General features: G+C 36.1%; 3 protein-coding genes across 4 annotated transcripts in view; 2 read left to right on the forward strand and 1 right to left on the reverse strand.

Moving 5' to 3' along the window:
• The window catches only part of LOC135837960 (roundabout homolog 2-like), a 638803-nt gene that overhangs the window by 502870 nt on the left and 121132 nt on the right, over positions 1 to 14801 (reverse strand). The window lies entirely within an intron of this gene.
• LOC135837955 (uncharacterized) lies at positions 958 to 5566 on the forward strand. The gene is made up of 2 exons (XM_065353400.1): positions 958 to 1552; positions 1702 to 5566. The coding sequence occupies exon 2, from the start codon at positions 2649 to 2651 to the stop codon at positions 3948 to 3950; it is 1302 nt and encodes a 433-aa protein (XP_065209472.1). The 5' UTR covers positions 958 to 1552; positions 1702 to 2648; the 3' UTR covers positions 3951 to 5566.
• On the forward strand, positions 7841 to 11152 carry LOC135837953 (uncharacterized). Of its 2 annotated transcripts, none has more exons than XM_065353398.1 (2): positions 7841 to 8077; positions 8362 to 11152. In XM_065353398.1, the coding sequence occupies exon 2, from the start codon at positions 8415 to 8417 to the stop codon at positions 10812 to 10814; it is 2400 nt and encodes a 799-aa protein (XP_065209470.1). In that variant the 5' UTR covers positions 7841 to 8077; positions 8362 to 8414; the 3' UTR covers positions 10815 to 11152. The 2 variants fall into 2 exon arrangements, with proteins under 2 accessions (XP_065209470.1, XP_065209469.1); XM_065353397.1 differs by having other exon boundaries at positions 7842 to 8200.

Genomic DNA, 14801 nt, shown 5'->3' on the forward strand with positions numbered 1-14801 from the left:
AATTAGAAAATATTATTATGTAAGTACATATTTTGGCTGTCATGTACATACATACCTTCGCCTAACAGACTCAAATGTAAGATGAGTAGGTTAAAGTCTCAATACTTCGATATTGTCATCATTTTGCTGATCTCACCTAACATATGTATAGGTAGATCATTTACTTGTCTAAGTTTCATTCATTCTCATGCTATAGTCTGTTCCAAATAAGAAACGCAAACTGACAACCCGCAACACACGACGAGGCGTGATGTTCGGGGAACTGGCGGGGAGGTAAACAATATTACGCAGCAATGAAAAGCAAACCGGTTATTAATTTCGTTGGTTTAGCGTAGTGCTCAACCTTGCTTGTTCATGTGGACCCTATGTTTTTGCGCCTAGAAAAGTTTGCGTTTCTTATTTGGAACAGAGTATATGTGTAAACATAAGTGCAAACGATGTATGTTAATGAAGATTTGTAAATAGTGTAAATATACACGTAAATAGAAATGTGTTTTTATTTATCTATGTAACCATCTTTAAATGTGTGTAGTTAATTATTGGAACTGCAACCTTCTGAGCTATCTTGGTATCCGCAATTACTCACCTCCTAGGGAGTGATAATTATCATCACTATAATACGTAATCAGTAATACCTTCATTACCTTTACGCAGGGCCATTAATCTTAACTATATCATAGTTTGGAATTTTTTCGCGATTATTTCAAATGAAAATTTTTAAATTTTTTTGTTGATTTTTAAAATAGGTAAATTTCTACCTAGGTATAGTGATTTAGGATTTCATTTTTTTTAAAATTCAGCTTAGAACTTCTTGTAGCGATTTCAAAATGATTTTTTAAAATTTAATTCTAATGAATTTTATTTTGAGCGATGACAAATGAATTTTTTTATGATTTAGTTTGGAACTGTGATCAAGTATTTCAAATGACATTTTTATATAGCAATTTTTGATGATTTTTTTTTGCGTTTTTTTAGTAATAATAAATTTTTGCCCAGTGATTTAGAATTTCATTTTTTTAAAAATTTAGCTCACGTCAGAACTTTTTGTGGTGATTTCAAATCGATTTTTAATCTAGTGATTTTTTTCGAGTGATGACAAATGAATTTCTTCATGATGATCTTGAGTGAATTTTTTGTGGTGATTTAGAATAAATTAGTCAGTATGTATTTAGGTGAGATTTTTATTTTTTGTAATTTAAATTCAATTTTTCTCGTTTTATGAGATCTTGATGAAAATTGGGAACATTGTGCGACCGTGCTGACTCAGTTTGCATTGTTTTTCCCACGAATGATGATGCAAACCCCCTCTTCCTCCTCTCAACATTATTTCAGCGTGATTATTTTCGAAGCTAAGATTCAACTAATATGGTAGAATCGTCTTGATTGATCGTGCCTTTTTTCGATGTCTTATCAGTCGAGATAGCCGGTATACACAGGTACCAGGTGATAATAATGCTGTGTGTAATATGATGGTTCTCTGAAGTGTACAAATTGTCGTGTTTCTAATTATTACCGTTTAAAACACCTGAATTTTGTCCTGTTCTACTTTCCAGTGAGTATACTCAAGTTTGTTCGATTATTTGAAATTTGAATTAAGATTTTGATCGAAGTAGGTTACGCTTGTAGTACTAGAAGTAATTTGTACAAATACTCGTATAGCTGCGTATTAAATCAAGGTACACGTATGATGTGATTTTTCAGATAATTTGCGCGTCTGATAATGGACGGTAACAGTTGCAGCAAGACGAACAATTCGCCGATGGAATTGCAATGTTTGGCTGCCAAATCAGTATGCATTTGGCTGGTACACGAATGGGCCGATGGCGATGAAATACCCGTAATCGACGTTTGGAAAAAAGCTCACGGATATAACACTTGCCCGGATCACGACTGGTTCCTATGGCAACTACATGAAATGCAAGTACCTCGATTCGCGAATAAAATCCTACCGAATAAAATTCGATACCAAATCGACGACACTCTGGCGCCGATCTTGAAACAAGTCGTGATGTGGATTCAGTATCATCATTACAGGAATTTCTTCCACGAACGACAGCAATCTTCATTGCTGAGCGAATACGTCGTGAAACTGGTTTGGAATCATCATTTTAAAATCGACTACGTTGCGACTGCGAAAAATATCCTAACCAATGAGAAGCTGAGTCCGTTGGAGAGGTTCAGATTCGCGAGTACTTATTGCATCGTCGAAGAGATGGAAAAGTTTCGCGATCTGATGGCGACCGATTCGCTACCGGAATGGAATTTTAAAGAGGAACCGTCAATGGTGTACTGGAGCAAGTATTTGAGAAACGAGTTAGATACGATTCCAATACCCGGAGTCACTGGGGAGTTTTCCGTTGACACGGTGATGTTTGATGCAACTTTAAGCTCACGGATGTCTGAATTGTGGCCACCGGTCGTGTATTTCTTCGATAAATTGGACTCGGCGAGCAAATCCAGCAAATTCAAACGTGTCGTCGAACTGTACAGTGAACGACACCTGAAAGATTTGTTGGCCAAATTGACAGATAGAGAATGGAATCTGGCGTGTCGTTCTGCGATCTCGAAACTCGTCGAGCAAATCGTCGAATGGGGTGCTTTGGATAACGACGTACGTTACGTACATTTGGAAACTGTTCGGGAGTGAGATGGATTCGAAGAATTTCTGCTCCATTCTCGAAACGCTGGTACCGGTATCGATGAGCAACGCTAGCAATTTTGAAAAATATACCACGCTGTTGATGGAAATTTGGGCCAGCGCTAGCAGCGAATTGAAACAATCGGCCATCGTCGATACGAAACTGTGGCAGAGTATCGGTAGTAAATACATCATCCGTATGGACCGAGAAACGTCGGATTTTCGTGCACGTCGCCAGATCAGCGATCCGATGAAATTCATCAGACTGGTTTTGAAAAGCACGAATAATACGCAGAAAAGAATCGAATTTTTCGGGAAGAATTTCTGCTGGTTGATCGTCTTGGCCCCGTTTGCTGAGGTAGATAAATTGATGCGTGATTTTCTGGAATGCCATCAACGCGATAATATCGAGATGAAAAAAGAAATCGCCAATTCTGACGAAATTGACGAATGTCTGTGGACATTGCTGCGATTTGGCGAATTCGACGATTTCGACGCAGCGATATCGTTTTATTTCCCCGGTGTCGGCGGCTTCGTCGAGGACGACGATGTGATGCGCTATAAATGGGCGTTAATGTCGAATGCTAGGGGTTTAAACATGCTCAGTAGCTGTTTATACTTTGCAGATTGGAGGGCGTTATACGATTATGTGAAAAAAATCAATTCGCAGACTCGCCGTATCGCGCCAGATGAGTTTATGATTTCTTTGATCGAGCAGGATCACTATCCGGCAGTTTTTGACTTGACCGTGAAACTGTGTCAAGGCGAAATGAAAGACGTGAGGGAATTCGTGAACGCAATTTTGTCTCCCACCGATGACAGATTGGAACGGTTGAAAAAAAGATTCAAAGATCATATGGGCAAGAATCTGTTCAGTGACTTCTGGTTAATTGAACGCGTAGAAAGAGTTTTTAATCGAGCTGACGTGCAGGATTTTATGCTGTGGATTTACAACGGCGATGACGAACTAATCGATGGAATCTACAAGAAACCGGTCTTCCAGTTCCTTCCTAGTGGGTTTTTGGTTCAGTTGAAATTTTGTTTCACCGATAATTGCTTTCATGCTACCAAGTCTATGGAGGAGTTTTTAGAGTGGTGTTTTGCAACCGAAGCAGAAAGGCGACAGTTTAAACTCGACATGATTCATAAATATCGCGAGTATAAAACGATCGAAGATTTGTTGACCGCTAGAAGGTATCGCCGAAGCGCGTTGTTTTGGTTTTTTGACGGCGATCTCAGTGCAATTGAAAAGTTCACGGCTGATTGCGCGCGTAATCCGATGAACTCGTATGTCGCTATTATGGGTAACTGAAGACTTGAAGTAGGTACATATTTAGTGAAAAAGTGACTGCTGGGATCAGAAGTGCAGATTTGATTTTATTTCATCGTGTTTAGAAACAATTTTTTCTCGAATTTTTCCTTCCCAACAAGTGAACATTTGTAAGTTGTCGAGTATGTTTGCTTAATCTTTTCCCTCTTTCGAAATGATTTTTTTTTTCATTTTTGAATGCGTCGTATTCGTAGGTGTTTTTATTTGAAATTTAAATATATGTAAGTAGGTATATATGGCATTTGAAGTGCAGGACGATAATTTGCATTATATTGCATAATTTTTAAAATTCCTTTTTTCCAGACATTTTTTTTTTTTTTTGGTTTTTTAATAATAATTGTTATTTGATATGTATAAATAATATACAACGTTTTCTTTCACTTGAAAATATTTTTGTAATCAACTTGGCTGAGGCTGATGATGTTTTTTAAGGGTGGAAAAATGGTGTTCATTTTTTTCTCTTGAAAATTTTTATGATGTAATTTTGCATTATTTCGCTGAATGGAAGTTTTGCTGATATTTTCGTAGAAAGTATCATAATTCTATCAAGTTTGACTGGCCTGATGACATACCATTCAGAATACTGATCTAGCAAGATCGATTTTCGCAAGTCTAGAATTGCTGAACTGGAAAGTGCGTACAATTTTGGATCAATTGACACATTTTTTTGAAGTGGCCGAGTCAATTTATTTAAGGAGCTTCGCTTTTTAAGATATTTAAAATTCGTTAAAATGAGTACAGGGCAGGTTTTTGATTAGTCTCCTGATATTTTCCTCGCTCTCATAGTTACCTCGTAATATTGTCAATTTTTATTTAAAATAAAAAGAAAATGAAAAGTATGTGTGAGTTGAACTGATGGAATGGAGGGTTTTTCATTATTTGAAAAAATTGATGATTTGATGGGAAAAAATTCAAAACTTCATTTTTGCAGCAGGATACTTTTGAATTAAGTATCCTCATTTCGAGAAAATATGTACTTCTCGCGTTTCCATAATCTATTTTCTTTTCTTTGTATGAAGCCCCAAGTTGAAAAAAATTAAGAAAAATAGGATAGGTACTTAGGTATTATGTAGATTTAAGTAAAATGTATTTTTTCTTTTTTTTTCAATTTCACATTTGTGTATCAGGAATTCTTCTAAAAACGAGTACCTACATAACTCCTTTGTTTTCTTTTCAAATTTCTGGTGTCAAAATTTTCATGATGAATATATGTAGTCCCTTTTTCGATTGACCCCACCCCCTTTCCCCAGAGCTATCAAATTTGGGTAAAAAGTTGAAGAAATCAAAAATTGAAGTGATGTGTTGAAAAAAAATCATTCAAGAGAATAATTTAAAGAGAGTTTGACCAGAATAAAATAATTGGTGAAAAATTTTCCATTTTTTTTTTGCAGTTTTTCATTTTTTTTATTTCAAAAACTGTACATACATATAAGGAGACCAAGCATTGTTTGGAAAGGATATGACGCTTTTTCGGAAATTTGAATAATTATTTTATTGGTTATGACAATTTTAATTTAACAAAAGTAGCCGTTTTTGAAAACGGTTGGTAAAAATATGTTGTTTAAAAAATGCAACTCGATGATAAAACCGAGACTTTTACTTTGGTTAAAAAAGCGATAATTTGATATTTTGCTAAAAAGTAGGTAAGAATATATTATTTCTTTAAATTTTTTTCAAAAAACAAGACTTCGACAATTTTAGCAAAACCAGCACTTTCTAACAATATAATACAATGATTATTTTTCGCAATTTTTTCTCAAAAAATCGACTAGTTAGTTCGTGTGTAAAACGTGATAATTTTTGGACAAAAAACGCGAAATATTTGAGTAGGTAAGTACTTTTTGGAAAAAAATTGAGACACTGTAAAAAGGAGGACTTTTTAGGAATAGACCAAGAAAAAAAACGAGACTTTTGGGTAAGAAGTGAAATTTTTTCAAATTTTTCATAACATTTGACCTTTTTAGCTTTTGGGGATGAAAGCAAACGATACTTTGAAATGAAGACCATCTCTCTTTTCGGTTTTTGGCGAATTTTAGAAGTTCAAAATTGACTATTTTCGGCGATTTTATCGACTTTTTTAAAAAATGTATTCTTAGTCGTTAAAATGATGAAAATTTCACCGTGTTAGACCATTTTAACACTTCAGGTGGAATTTTTGAATACTACGAGAACAACTAAAGATTCAGTTGTGGCTTAGTTATGCACAACCGACATCTAGACTCATTTCCAGACGGACACCTGAGTGGAAAATGCCACAATTCTATTTTCAGTTGCCCAAATTAATTTTCACTCCTTATGGAAAAAATACTAGAAAAATCAAATATGTAATTCACCAATAATCTAAAAATCAATTTGAGGTGCTGAAACTTTGATTATGAAGATTTTGGACCATGCTTGAGCTTGTTCCTTAAATCTTGGTCCTGTTCGAATCGTTCCTTTGTGAGTTTACTTTGTTTTTGGAAAAGTGAGTATTTTTTTTTTTTAAATTAAAGAAGAGATCTGTATGGACTCATTTCAGTCAAATCTGATCGGTATAGAACCCATTTAATTGTTTTTTAGTGTGTTATTACTTCAGGTGTGAAAGTTGAGATTTAAATCAAGTAATGAATTACTTCGTTTGAAATTTTTTCGCGATTTTTTTCAAATGAAAATTTTTAATTTTTATTGGTGATTTTTAGAATAAATAAAATTTTCATCTAGATAGTGATTTAGGATTTCATTTTTTAAAATCAGGCTTAGAACTTCTCGTAGACAGTGATTTCAAATTGATTTTTTAGAATTCGAATTCCAATGAATTTTTTTTTGAGTGATGACAGAAATGAATTTTTTGAAGATTTAGTTTGGAACTGTGATTATTTCAAATGAAATTTTTTTATTATAATTTTCAATACTTTTTTTTGAATAAATTTTTGCCTGATGATTCGGAATTTCATTTTTTCAAAACTTAGCTCAGAATCATAACTATTGGCGGTGATTTCAAAATTCAAATTGATTTTTTAGCGTTGAATTCTGGTGATTTTTTTTTTTTGATCGATGACAAATGAATTTCTTTATGATGATCTCTTCGAGAGCATTTTTGGTAGTAATTTAGAATAAATTATTCGGTATTTAGGTGGGATTTTTTTTTTTGGTAATTTAAATCAAACTTTTCTCGTTTTATGAGCTGATCTTGATGGGAACATTGTACGACTGTGCGCACCACGCATGCTTCATTTTGCATTAGCTTTGTTCTTTTCGCACAAATTTACTGCACTAGTGTACACTGGTGTAGAAAGTGTAGGATTTTTGTTCTTTTCATTTTTTTTTTACACTAGTGCAGGCAAGTTTGTGTTCTATTCAGTCGGGTGTACTCTGGTGTAATGCATTGGTGTAGTTGGTGCATACACCATCTACTCCTGCTCTGGAGGAGGAGTAGATGGTGTACACCATGCACACTGAAATTGAATTGATTGTTGATGATAATTGTTTGCGTTTGCGTTCAAATGTGAATTAATTTATTGAAGAAAAGTTGTAAATGGAGAGTGAAATTGTAAAAAAGCTTATTTCATTCTATTTACGAACTATCGGAAGTGATGATGATAACAAAAATGGGATGAAAAAAACATCACCAAATAAATGTTACACCACCTCATACACTGGTGTGAGTGGTGCCTGAGTGGAGTACACCACCTACTCCAGTGTAATACACCAAGCTACACTAGTGTAAAAAGTAAATGCGAAAAGAACAAAGCTATTGCTTTTCTCACGAACAATGATGTAACTACTAACTACAGTAGAGTAGTGTCTACTGTCTATAGATGGATGTAACCCCCTTTCTCCACCTCTTTCCAACGTCATTTCAGCTTAATTATTCTCATTCTCATTTTCAAAGCGAAGCTTCAACCTTTGAGTATTAATATTACATGTAATATTATATGCTCAAAGGCTTCAACGTGGCTGTGGTGTGGTAAAGATTTGTCAGATTTGTAATGTGAACACTAAACAGTGAATTATGCATTTCTTCAACACTAATTGTGGAATGTTTTAATCGTATGTAGTTTACTGGCACTCGAAGATAGTTGCTTGATTGATTGTGCCCTTTTCCGATGTCTTATCAGTCGAATTCGCCGGTACGTCTACGTATTATGTAATAATGCAGCATCGTGTTATTATGGTTCTATGAGGTGTACGAATTATCGTGTTTCTAATTTACCGTTTGAAAGATCTCAATTTTGGTTCCGTTTTGCATTCCAGTGAGTATACTCGTCAAGTTAGTTTGATTATTATTGAATTGAGATTTTTATCGAATGTATTTAGGTACATATTCTTGCTACGGAAGTGTTTTGTGTAGCATTTAGCATTAGATGTGTATTGAATGAAGATAAGTATACTTAGGTATGATGTGATGTTTCAGACACCTAATTCGCGTGTCTATACATAGTAATCGATAGCGATAGTCGCAGCAAGATGACCGATTCGCCGACGGATTTGCAAAGTTTGGCCGCAAAATACGTTTGCATTCAGCTGCTACACGAATGGGCCGAAGGTGAAACACCGGTAATCGACGTTTGGCGAAAAGGTAACGGATATCATACCTGCTCGGATCACGACTGGTTCGTTTGGCAGTTATACGAAATGCAAGTACCTCGATTTGCGACCATCATACCGAATAAAATCCGATACCAAATCGAAGACAACATGGCGCTGATCGTCGAGCAAGTCATGATCTGGATCCAGTATCATCACGAGGTGAATTTCTTCCACGATCAACCATCGACGCCAACGTCTTCGTTGAGCGAATACGTCGTGAAGCTGGTTTGGAATCATCATTTTAATATCGACTACGCTGCGACTGCTAAAAATATCCTGACCAATGAGAAGCTGAGTCCGTTGGAGAGGTTCAGATTCGCCAGTACTTACTGCATCGTCGAAGAGATCGAAAAGTTTCGCGACTTGATGGCCGATGCCAATTTGGTGCTACCGGAATGGGATTTTATAAAGGATCCGTTCATGGTGTATTGGAGCAAGTATTTGAGAAACGAGTTAGATACGATATCGGTACCCGGAGTCAGCGATAAGTTTTCTGTAGACACGTTGATGTTTGTTAAAACAGTGGAGGAGTTCGATTTGTGGCCACCGGTCGAACACTTCTTCGATAAAGTCGACTGGAAGATGAAAGCAGTCAAATTCGAACATATCGTCGAACGGTATGGTAAAAACTACCTGAAAGAGTTGTTGGCCAAATTGACCGTTGAAGAGTGGATGAACGCCGCTAGTTTTTTTGCGATTTCGAAAATGGTCGAGAAAATCGTTGGGTACGGTACTTTGGACGGCGTACGTTTCATTTGGCAGCTCTACCAGAGTAAAATGAAGTCGAAGGATTTCCGCGGTATTCTCGAAACCCTAGTACCGTTATCGACGAGAAACCCGAGCAATTTCGAAAAATGGACCCCTCTGTTGATGGAAATTTGGACCAGCGCTGGTAGCGAATTGAAAGAATCGGCCATCGATATCAAATTATGGCAGAGTATCGGTGAAAACTGCATCTACCAGATTCCGCTCGGAGATACGAAGGCATTTCGCGCACGTCGCCAGATCAGCGATCCGATGAAATTCATCAAACTGGTGTTGAAAAGCATGGAGGCGAAGAAAAGAACGGAATTCTTCGAGAAGAATTTCAACTCGCTGATTATCTGGGTACCGTTCGCAGAGTTGGATAAATTGATGCGCGAATTTCTGGAACGGTTCGATCGCGACGTTGTCCAGTTGAAAAAACAAATCGCCAAATGCTCCGAAGACGAAGGCGAAATCAATCAATCGCTTTACATATTGTTGGCTTTTGGCGATTTCGACGCATTCGACGCAGTGGTATCGTTTTATTTTCCTGCTGTTGAGGGATTCTTGGCAGCAGCAGATGAAGACGAAGAAAGGTTGACGTACTATAAATGGATGTTTTTGGTGCCTATGACGGGTCTGAAGGCGTTGAGTATGAGTCTATATTTCGCTGATTGGCGAACGGTGTACGAGTACGTGAAGAAAACCACTGTGAAAGTGAAGATCGCGCCGGATGCGTTTATGATTACGCTGATCGAGGCCGGATGGTTCCAAGATATTCGTCATTTGGACGAGAAACTGAATAAGGGCGAAATGAGAGACTTGAAGGACTGCCTCACTACGGCTTTGCCGGCCAACGATTCTAGATTCGAATTCTTGAAAAAACGATTCAAGTTTCACATGTTTACGAATTTATTCGCTACCAAACACCCCGCAGAAAGGGTTTTTAATCGAGCTAACGTGCAGGATTTTTTGCTATGGATTTACAACGGCGACGAAAAACTAGTCGATAAGAATTTCAAGCAACAGGTCCTGTTTCCTAATGGGTTTTTGGTGCAGTTTAAATCTTGCTTTAGAGAGTGCTTCCAAGCTACCAAATCGATGGAAGAGTTTTTAATGTGGTGTTTCGAGAGTGAAGCGGAAAGGAGCCAGTTTAAACGCGAGATGATTTATAAATATCGCGAGTATAAGATGATCGAAGATTTACTGACACGTAGAAGGTATCGTAGAGCTATGTTGTTCTGGTTTTTCGACGGCGATCTCAGCGCAATTGAGAAATTCACGGTCGAATGTTCGCGTAATCCGATCTATGAAGATGATACTGATGCGGCTGCTGAAGCTAATCCTGATGCTAATGCTGAAGCTGGTCCTGGCGCTGCTGCTGAGGCTAATCCTGACGCCGTTGCGGAAGCTGGTCCTGATGCTAATGCTGATGCTGATTTGGATGCTAATGCTGAACCTGAAGCAGGTCCGGATGCGAGAGCTGATGCTGCAGAGCTGATCCAGGAGCTGAGGCAGATGTTTAACATTTGACGAATAAAGTTGTGAGCGGATGATTGGTGGGATAAAACGATATTTTTTTAATGTTATTCGTTAGAATTGTGCGATGAATGAAGGATTTTTTTTTTTTAAATATTTACTTATTATGTTTTTACCAATTCAGAATTGGATTTTATTTTCAAATGTATTGATCTAGAATACATTGTAGGTATGTACTATTTCGAGTATATCAACGTTATTTAATTTGTAATGTATTTTTGTTTAAATTTTGTTTATTTTTTTTTATTTTTACATTTTTATGTATGTAGGTACGACAAGTTCCTTCATATATGTATTTCTTTTTTTGTTGAAGATAATTGTTTTCAGTTGAATTACTTGCAAGGTTTTATTTTTTGGGTAATTTTTTTTGCAGAACAGAAAACTGGGTTCTTATTTTTTTCTGCTGAAAATTTTCATATTGGGATTCAGGTATGTTATTTATTGAATGAAAATTCCGCCGATATTTTGAATTTCATACAAGCCTAGTGATTTTGGCAATTGGCATCTCAAGTTGATCTACGATCATTGCTGAATCGATAAGTAGTATAGGTATGATTTTGAATGAATTATCAGGTTTTTTTCCAATGGTCAAGTAGTCTGGTTGATTTGTCAAATACTGCTTCACTTTCAATGAGATCATAAGAAAATAGAAGGATTTTCAAAATAAGTACAAGTGTGGGAAAAGTTTTGAACCATTACTGGCCAATAAATTTAAAATTCTATAGTTGATTTTATAATGAATTTTTGAATGGAGAAATCCAAATTTTATCAAATTGATGAAGGAAGCTGAAATTAAATGTGTAGTGTACCCTATTTTATCATTCAAAATATAGATCTAACAAGATCGATACTCGAAAGTCTAGAATTGCTAACTAGGAAAGTATCTGACTTACAATTTTGTATCAATTGACACATTTTTGTTGGAGTGGTTGAGTAGTTCAGTCGATTTATCAAATGAGCTTCGTTTTCTGAGACTTTTAAAATTCGTAAAAATGAGTATGGGGAGGTGCTTATTTACTCTCGTGATATTTTTCTCGCTCCCTACGCTCCGTAATATTAATATTGTTGATTTTTATCGAAAAAAAATGTAATTAATAATAATGAAAAGTATGTGCGAGTTTTACATGGTAGGGGGTCTCCTACAAAATTCGAAAAAATTCAATTTTCAATTTTGGATTTCTTCAGAATTTTAAAATTCCTCCATCCATAAGGATGGAAATTTCCTGTTGGATAAGTTTTTATGTCTTGAATTGCTAATTGTCCCGTTAATTCGGTTAATTATACAATTTTGTCGTTTAATCCACTTCTTTAGTCGTTGAAACATTCGTTTTGTCGCGTCCTGTATTAATTATTTTATTTTATTTAGGGTGAAACGTAACCCTCCTTCCCCTTCACACACTTCACCATATAACAGGTAGATTTGTGGAGCTACGCATGAGCTACGCACAGCTCTTACTATTTGTATTTCTTTTCAGTACGTTATTTTGGGAGGAGGTGTCGATGAATTCTAAATTTTCTTACATTTGATTTCTTATACCTATTATTGACAATTATGAAAATAGAACACGTTGCGCCTTTTTCTCAAGGAATGGTGATTTTATAATATTATCTCGGAAGTTGATTACAATAATTTAAACAAATACTCTCAAGTTTTTCTTTTCATTATTTTCCTTATGGCTCTGAGTTTTTTTCGTTTAGTTTTGCGTTTGCCTAAATTTTTTCGTCACTCTCAAAATCGGCGCAAATGTGGATAAACTCGTTAAACAGGTCGAGTGTAATGTACAACTCGATTTTTAGCTGCCTATAACTTCATATTCACGCCTTCGAGAGCAAATTCAAAATTCTGGAGAAATTAAAAATAGCGCTGGAGGCTCCAGAATGGCTGGAAATGGTGAAATTTGGATTTGGGTGATTAATATTAGTTTTGGGGCTTATTTTGACCATTTTTATTGATCAAGTAGGTGCTTTGAAAAAAAGCATAAATCGCCAGAAACAGTCAATTTTGAATTTTCTAAAATTCGCCAAAAATCGAAAAATGAACTTGAGCAGCTGAAAATTTGGTTTAGGGGGTTTTAGACTATGCGCTTTCCAAAAATCGCGGTCCCGTTCAAATCGGAGTGTGACACCTTAAGAAGTTCCCTTGTCAGAAGGTTTTGCGGTGTTTTCAAATTGATTTCTTAGCGTTGAATTCTGGGGAATAATTTTTTTTGAGTGATGACAAATGAATTTTTTCATGCTGATCTCAACTCTCAAGAGCCAACCAGGGGTGACAACTTGAATTTTTTCCGTGTGTAGCACAAAAATTTCGGAACAAAATTATTACTGTGATATAATCCCCCCCCCCCTAATTTGAAGGGAAAAACGAAATTTATTTGGTTATTAGTAGTCGGGGAGCCCGATTAAGGATCTATTGAACCACACACCCCCCCCCCCGTTGATCCTCCGGAACTGCTTTTTTCTTGAAGTGGGAGTCCTAAGGAACATTCCTAGCCCTTCTACTCGAAAAAAAAGTGGCCCTACTTACAAAATGGCGGCCATTGTGATTGACAGGTAAACTGAAATCGCAGATTTTGAGTTCCAACATAGGACTTGCACAAAATTTTTCAAACCCTACAAAGGGAGATCGAAAGATCAGGAAAAAATTTATCACCTGTAAAAATTTCAAGTGCTAAAGTGCCTTTTTCCATTTTTGGAGAATTTTTGAAAATCAAATTTAGGCCAAAAATGAGGGAAAGAATCAAAATTTTACCAAATTGACCAAGAAAGCTGAAATTTGGGATATACTCTATTTTCGACCTGCCAAATCGATTGGAAACTGTTTCAAATCGTTTTGAGCAGTTCTGGAGCCTCCAGCAGACTTTTGAAAGTCGAAATTTTCACAAAATTTCATTAAATGGAGTTGGATAGTCGAAATTTACTCTGCAAACTAATTTCAATACGCTACGAAGTCAACTGCAGGGGAATTTCAAGTTGTTTTGGAGCCTCCAACGATTTTTTGAAAATTACTGGAGCCTCCAGTAGTTTTTTGAAACTCAAAATTGGAGATGGAAAGTCGAAATTTATTCTGCAAACTAATTTCAATACGCTACAAAGTCGACTGCTGGTGGATTTTAAGTCGTTTTGGAGCCTCCAGCGACTTTTTGAAAGGTCGTATGACGTTTTTTTTGGAAAATTGAAATTTCCAAAAAGTACATAGCTAGAACTTTCAAAACCATTTGAAACCACAACGTGTAGTCAACTTGATATCGTATTGAAATTAGTTTGCGAAGTAAATTTCAGCTTGCCAACTCCATTTCGTAAAATGTTGCGGGAATTTCAAGTTTCAAAAATCTACTGGAGTCTCCAGTAATTTTCAAAAAGCCGCTGGAGGCTCCAAAATGACTTGAACTCGCCTTAAGTCGTCTTCGGAGGGTGTTAAAACTGGAGTGTAGAGTAAATTTCAGCTTTCCATCTCCATTTGATGAAATTTTGTGAAAATTTGAAGTTTCAAAAATCTGCTGGTGGCTCCAGGAATTTTCAAAAAGTCGCTAGAGGCTCCAAAACGACTTGAAATTCACTTGCAGTACTTCGTAGCGCATTGGAATTAGTTTGCAGGATAAATTTCAGCTTTCCAACTCCATTTTGATGAAATTTTGTGGAAATTTCGAGTTTCGAAAATCTGCTGGAGGCTCCAGAACTGCTCAAAATAGTTTGAAACAGTTTCCAATCGATTTGGCAGGTCGAAAATAGAGTATATCCCAAATTTCAGCTTTCTTGGTCAATTTGGTAAAATTTTGATTTTTTCCTCATATTTGTCCTAAAGATTTTCAAAAATTCTCCAAAAATGGAAAAAGGCACTTTAGCACTTGAAATTTTCACAGGTGATAAATGTTTGCCTGATCTTTCGATCTACCTTTGTAGGATTTGAAAAATGTTGTGCAAGTTCTATGTTGGAACGCAAAATCTGCGATTTCAGCTGACCTGTCAATCACAATGGTAGCC

This window comes from Planococcus citri, chromosome 2, assembly GCF_950023065.1.
Source record: "Planococcus citri chromosome 2, ihPlaCitr1.1, whole genome shotgun sequence".
Lineage (NCBI taxonomy): Eukaryota > Metazoa > Arthropoda > Insecta > Hemiptera > Pseudococcidae > Planococcus > Planococcus citri.